This window comes from Triticum dicoccoides, chromosome 3A (genome assembly GCF_002162155.2).
Source record: "Triticum dicoccoides isolate Atlit2015 ecotype Zavitan chromosome 3A, WEW_v2.0, whole genome shotgun sequence".
NCBI lineage: Eukaryota > Viridiplantae > Streptophyta > Magnoliopsida > Poales > Poaceae > Triticum > Triticum dicoccoides.
Genome location: NC_041384.1, coordinates 98039833 through 98046507, shown reverse-complemented (window position 1 = coordinate 98046507; position 6675 = coordinate 98039833). Strand labels below are relative to the sequence as shown.

The 6675-nt window shown below is 42.8% G+C and overlaps 2 protein-coding genes across 2 annotated transcripts in view; both read right to left on the bottom strand.

The window, feature by feature from the left end:
* Window positions 1–947: 947 nt before the first annotated feature.
* Window positions 948–1965, bottom strand: LOC119267350 (chaperone protein ClpB1-like). Its single transcript, XM_037548726.1, has 3 exons — window positions 1854–1965; window positions 1576–1773; window positions 948–1472 (listed from the first exon to the last, which is right to left on the bottom strand). Exons 1-3 carry the CDS (start codon window positions 1917–1919, stop codon window positions 1239–1241), a joined length of 498 nt encoding a protein of 165 aa, XP_037404623.1. The 5' UTR covers window positions 1920–1965; the 3' UTR covers window positions 948–1238.
* LOC119267349 (chaperone protein ClpB1-like) overlaps window positions 1949–6675 on the bottom strand; it is an 8901-nt gene continuing 4174 nt past the window's right edge. The window contains exons 4-5 of the mRNA XM_037548725.1: window positions 2210–2550; window positions 1949–2107 (exon numbers count right to left, since the gene is read on the bottom strand). Of these exons, the coding sequence (XP_037404622.1) occupies window positions 1981–2107; window positions 2210–2550 (468 nt within the window). The 3' untranslated portion in view covers window positions 1949–1980. The remainder of the gene's footprint in view (window positions 2108–2209; window positions 2551–6675) is intronic.

The window sequence follows — 6675 nt, the reverse complement described above, 5'->3', positions numbered from 1 at the left end:
GGATTACATAATAATTCACCAACTCTTTGCTAGAATAGCAAGATCAAAGAAGTAGACATTTCAGAAGATATCCAACTTCCATAACTGCGCCCACTATTGGATTATTCTCAATGTCTTCATTGTTGATCTGCGGATTCTCGATCTTGCATACTTCATTCTTATTCTTTGATTCTAAAGAAGTAGACGTTGCTTGCCTTCTAATTTCTTCTCTAATCTTACATCTAGTCTCATGTTTAGCCTCAATTCAAGCAACGAGTGCACGAACATCTACTAATTTTCGTGCTATCAATAGATTGATGTATTATTTTTTTCCAATACCAAAACGAGCATCCATCATCCTACACACATAGATGAGCATCAATGAGCTACCAAAATTGAACCGAATCTGGTGAAAACCGAATCAAAACAAGCACATACCCCATGGTTTATGCATTTGAAGAACACCCATCCGGGATGTTTCGGCATGGTAGAAACTCAGCGCACCACTTGTCGTGTGCAGTCGTCGCATTGTATGACCGGCAGATGCAAGCTGGTGAGTCGCTGCGCGGGTGCCGAGCCCGGGCGACGATCGGCCATGTAGTAGCCAGAGAACCGACGGCAGGAGCGATTAGATTGGCTAGAGGAAGAGCCGATACTTGCATGCGGCGTGGAGGCTTTGCCAGGGCTGCGTGGGCCGCTTCCGGGCCAATCCATGGCAAGGCGCAGCCGCCGACGGCCGGAAACGCCAAATCCGGCAGCGGCGACAGCAGCCGCAGATCCGCTCAATTTTTGATCGACGGCGGGATAAGGAGGTAGTGGAGGATAGCGGCGGAGGGCTACAAGGCTTTCCCGACGGCCGACTGGTGCCGGCGGGGAGGGGGAGGGGTAGCGGGGGCGAAGATACGACGCGGGAGGGAAGGAAGAGGCAGCGAAGAAGAGCCGCGCCGTTTTTCTCGGTGGAGCAAAGATGAAGTAAATATAGGGATTTTTAGGAAAAGGAGTAAAAGTTTACTCCGTTAGGCTGGATGGGGGGTCGACTAGGTGCCGGTTAGTGAAGTAAAAAACTAGATATACTTCACTAACCGGTTATAGGGGATCGGTTAGAAATACCCAACTGCTACCTGTTCAAAATGGTCAAGACACCACAACTGCACAATAATCTGCTATGTTCAAAATGGTCAAGACACCACGACTGCACAATAAACTTGTCAGTATCAGTTAGTTGCTAGCACTTTGCTAGGGAAGTGATCATGGCCGGATCACCGTTGTCCTTCGGCGGAGTCACCTAGAGGAGGCACTAGTGCCGGCACGGAGAGGTTGCCAGGTGGATCTGCCACCTTCGTCACCACTTCATATTTGAGTCCCTTCTTATCATCGGTGGCATCAATAGAGATCGTTGAGCCTTCGCCAGCTTCTCCTTTGACTAGCATCTCAGAGATCGCAGTCATCACATTCTTTTGCACCCACCTCCTAATAGGCCTTGCACCATACATCTGTGACACAAAAAGTATATATAGTTACCAAAGCACACAAGCCCCTTGTCTGAAAACAGGATCATGTCTCTATATAATCTCGAAAAGAAGCTGCTGTACTTACTGGTTCGTATGATTCCGAGAAGATGACATCCAAAGCAGCATCACTCGCATGTAGAGAGATGCCCTTATTAGCTACTCTGGCAGCAACGCCCTTCATCTGGATTTCCACGATCGCCTTCAGTTTGTCTTGTGAAAGCGGCTCAAATATCACAATCTCACTCAGCCTGTTAAGAAGCTCAGGCTTGAAGCGTTTCCAAACCTGCATGAACATGTGACAATCAAAATGAGGCTGATTCGGCATTTACAGGGACAATAAAGGGTTCTGACAAGGCCCCGTGCCTGTTGTATTGTCTTTTCTCCAGCCATTCCTGCTGCGAAGTGCTTTGATCCTAAATTTGAGGTCATAATGATGATGGTGCTCTTGAAATCTACTGTGCAGCCTTTGCCATCAGTCAACAAACCATCATCAAGGAGTTGAAGAAAAACATTGAACACCGGCATGTGCCTTCTCAACCTCATCAAAGAGGATGATGCTGTATGGGCGCCTCTTGACTTTCTCAGTCAGTTGTCCACCGTCTTCGTAACCACGATAGCTGTAAGAATTTATAAGAGAAGCATTAAGGCCAGTCAATCTAAAGACAAGGTATATGTGATAATGTAATGTTTAAAATAAAGGGCGCACACAATGTACACACCCTGGAGGTGCTCCAATGAGGCGCAACACAGATCCAATCGAACCATATTCGGACATGTCAAAGCGAACCAATGTCTTTTCACTGTCGAATAGCTGCTCAGCAAGAGCTTTTGCAAGCTCTGTCTTTCCAACACCAGTCGAGCCCAAAAAGAGAAAAGAACCTATTGGTTTGCCAGGCTGATCAAGGCCGACCCTGGAACGTAACACCGCTTGCGCAACCAAATTGACCGCCTCATCCTGGCCAACAACTCGCTGATGCAATTTGTCAGCAAGGTGGAGCAATTTCTCCTTCTCGTCTTGATCAATAGCAGCGACAGGAATTCCAGTCCACCGGCTCACAACCTTCAAACAACAAATAACATTGCAACATGACGGGCACACAACACATCTATTATATATAAAAAGTAATTAACGGAATAACCAGAAAAAAAGATAAATAAATTAGAAAATCCCACAAAAATTAGTAATATCTGACCGTTGACTCAGTAAATTAGCAAACCACGTCCAATAGATCTTTAAATTAAATTTTGGTCGTACAAGTTAAAAAAATTACCCACCTATGCCACCACCAAAAAACATACCATCCATCTAAACCTAACTAATCTCTCCATGACCATGAGGTCTAAACGTCCTAGCCCATACCATCCATCTAAGCCTAAACTAATCTCTCCATGACCGTGAGGTCTAAACGTCCTAGCCCAGCGGCCGGTGATTCCCTTGGCTCGTATAGCAAGGAAAGTGGCCGGTGATTCCTTCAGTAAGATTTTGAAAGGCAGCGATCAGGATCATTTTTTTTCCGAGAATGACGGGGGGCATTGTGCCCCACCGGTTGTTATATTACTCGAAGGATTTGGCAGTCATACATTGTTATTCATTGAAAACATAAAAAACAACACGATAAGAAGCCAAAAAAAGAGAAACCCGCCAAGAGGCAGTCTAGAGGACATAGAGAAACAAAAGTCGGATGGCCAGAAGTCGATCCCGAGACGGAGCGTCGTAGCGCCTACTCCAAATCAGGAGGTCATTGGCCGTCCTCACAAGGATATCACAGGCGGTGCAGCGGATGTTGTTGAATGTTGCGTTGTTGCGATCAGGATCATTAGCAACTCATATTGCTTTGCATAAGGCGATCCAGCGGCAACTTAGAGCCACAACAAGATGTGCCATTGTAAAATGCAGACGCCACACGGCTCACGTCGGTGCAGTACCCATTGAGCAGCAAACATAATGTTCGGGAGCTTCGGTGTGGTAGACAAGGAGCTGCGGAACAGGACGGCCCCCACTGCTCGGCGATGCAACGTTTAGGAGCTTCGTCGTGGTTGGCAACGAGCTTCGGATCTCATAGAAAAAATGCAACGAGCTGCGGAACAGGACCAAGCCACCGCAGATGTGCCATTGTAACATGCAGACGGCACACGGCTCAAGTCGGTGCAGTGCCCATTGAGCAGCAAACGCAATGTTCGGGAGCTTCGGCGTGGTAGACAAGGAGCTGCGGAACAGGACGGCCCTGCTGCTCGGCGATGCAACATTTAGGAGCTTCGCTCGTGGTTGGCACGAGCTTCGGATCTCATCAAAAAAATGCAACGAGCTGCAGAACAGGACTAGGATGATAGTGTCGTCAATGAAGGAATGTGTCTTGCTGCTCATGTCCGTGCAGTCCCAGCTGGGCTGAGACGCGATGTTCAGGAGTTTCGTCATGGCCGAGAACAAGCTGCAGAACAGGACTAGGGATGTTCACCCTGGCAGGGCTGATGACGTTGACAGCCCATCAGGCACGCAGTCGACAATCAAATTAGTGTTCACAGTCAGATGTTCCCCGGGAGCATGATGGGCCCCATTGCTGAATTACGAGGGCAACCTCAAACGCACAATCATGATCGCTGACACTGCCGTATTTGGATGGTGCGTGGGTACAACTTCATGAGGGTCGTGCCGGTGATGAGATCTCCTAGCTACGAGGTCTACAGGTTTGTCTTTTTTATCCAACCGGGCGTTTAATCTGAGAAAATAAGTTGCATGGTGTTAGGATGCTACGTGGTGGTTTTCAGTTCAGTTCAATAGAGCAAGGAGCCAGGTCTCCACTGATTTGTCACGCACTGTCATCCTGACGTTACCCTGATATAGCTAGCTAGCATGCATATCATCTACATCAGACATCACGCCGGAAGACTAAAAAGTAAAAGATGGATGGATTCTGTTCATGATTCCAATCGTTGATACACTTTGGCATTTTCAGATAAAAACAGGTTCACAGCATTACACTATTCCGCTTTTACATCAGCAACATTAGACAAGATGAATTGCAGAGTGTGTACACGGCCAGTTCAAACTAGCTAGGCACTGACACTTAGCACCATCTATCTATCTATATATATATATATATAAATACAACATATGATATTTATGCTGATGCCTCTACATCGTGGATTTCCTTCTTAATAATTAGTTAAACTAAATGGATCATGAGCGTCAGTGAAATATGCTCTGTAAAAAGTCTTGCTAATTAAACTTAGGTTACGATTGGACAAATATGGTGCCCAAAATTATTAATGACTTCTTAATCGTTTTTTTACGTAACACTAGAGATTGTCTTCAGGACTTCATCTTTTAATCAATTTGGAGACAAATGACCACATTTACCAACATCTGTTGAAGTACTAAATATTGTCTTGTATGAAGGACCATATGTATGGTCACTGATCTATTATTTTAGCAAACAAAATAATAATGTAGTACTATTTCTTAGTAAAATGAAAATATCTTATATCGAAGGCTCCGTTTATTGAATTGTTACCCACGAATAACTGTAGTAAAATAAATTACCCACGAATACGGGAAAAGTTGGTTAGCCCAACAAATTATCATAATCTACCATAATGCCAAACACAAGCTAAGTCGATGAGCCTGTGAAATTATTCTTTATTCAACAAAAACTGATTACCTTGCAATTAGGTCTGTTAGAAAAAAAATCTTAGACGACTTAAAATATCAAATCAGAGTAAAACAATATTATTATAGAGATTCCCCGCGCACTCAAGCTTTTCATTACACCCACCTCTCCAGTTTCTTCGATGTTGTGCAGTTTTCTTATTGTATTGTATATTTTTGTCTAATTATCGATTATAATTTGTTGTTTGTTTATTCACCAAACATAAAGGATAAAAGCTTATGAGGTAGATAATTTTAATCAAATAACGAAATAACATTTTGATCTTATGATGATAAAACTTCCTCGATATGTGTGCTATTTTCCTGTTCAATCTGGTACCAAGTGAAGGCTTGGGAGTTGGAAATTATTTCATTTCATGATGATCATACAGACACAACCATACATTTAATTCTGACTCTAGCCTAAATTATTTCAGTACACGATCAGATGTATCTGTCTCTTGCTCTATACAAGTTAGTATCCCCTTTGTCCCATAATATAAGACATTTTGCTGTTAGCATGCAACAATGTCTTATATTGTGGGACAGAGGTAGTATTTTATCGGAATGGCCCAATTCAGGTGCTTCACTGTATGAGCAGAGATGGATCGTGAAAAAAAAATTATAACTGAAGTACCTGATTAGTCATAATTTGGAGTTTGCGCTGGCATACTTCTTAATTGTACCCCTTTGTGATGATTTCGTTCCATTTATCATTCTTAATTAAGTTATTTACACCATGGTACTACTTTTCTTCTTCTTTTTCTGATAGATCACAATCCTTGACCTTCCACTAGGCATAGTTGAGTTTGTTGTTTTATGTATTTTTTCAATTTCACAACCTGTAAGTTGTAACTAGGATAATTCATTTTTTGAATTTTTTATAGGATGATGAAATATTCTTCCACCAAAAATTCTCTAAAGGGGAGGAGGAAATGTGTTGAGATGGTCACTCTTCGTAATATGAACCCCTCAAACCTTTGGTGATGTATTTATACCAAACTGGATGTGTTTACATGCGTCATTTGTTTAATGTTTTTAGAGCTACCATATGTTTAGTTTTTGGTAGAAATGTTTCACATTAGTACTCCTAATTATGATGTATGATCTCTTTCTCATGTATTTATAGATTAATACATTAGTGGTTGACTGGCATTGTAGTTTGCTTCGCCTATGTGCATCAATGTTTTATTACATTCCAACTTGAACTTAGGCTGCTCAAATACATACTGAAAATAGAGGTGTTCAGTTTTGTTGTTGGCAAAACTACACCTTGGTTAGCTGGATATGATATTGAAAGGTTTTTATACTCTTGGAGCTCATAAAATATGATAAAACAACATAATATTGCAATAGTTTCGATCTATCATTAGACGTATCAAAGGCATGCAATTTTTCCTAAGGCATACATTAGGACAGTGGCGGAGCTTGGTGGGGGACAACCTGGGCCATGCCCCCCCCTTTCTCCCCCCGGCTCATAAGAATTTTTTTGTATATACCTTAGTATTAGGCCTATTTATCCACCAAAAATTATCCAAA

What these genes read in the sequence shown, in the direction of transcription:
- LOC119267350 (XM_037548726.1), bottom strand. Translation starts at nt 1,919, where the DNA reads ATGACCTCAAATTTAGGATCAAAGCACTTCGCAGCAGGAATGGCTGGA. An exon ending in GAGAAAAGACAATACAACAG is followed by an intron (nt 1,774 to 1,853) that starts GCACGGGGCCTT and finishes ATGTTCATGCAG; the next exon opens with GTTTGGAAACGCTTCAAGCC. An exon ending in TCTCGGAATCATACGAACCA is followed by an intron (nt 1,473 to 1,575) that starts GTAAGTACAGCA and finishes TTTGTGTCACAG; the next exon opens with ATGTATGGTGCAAGGCCTAT.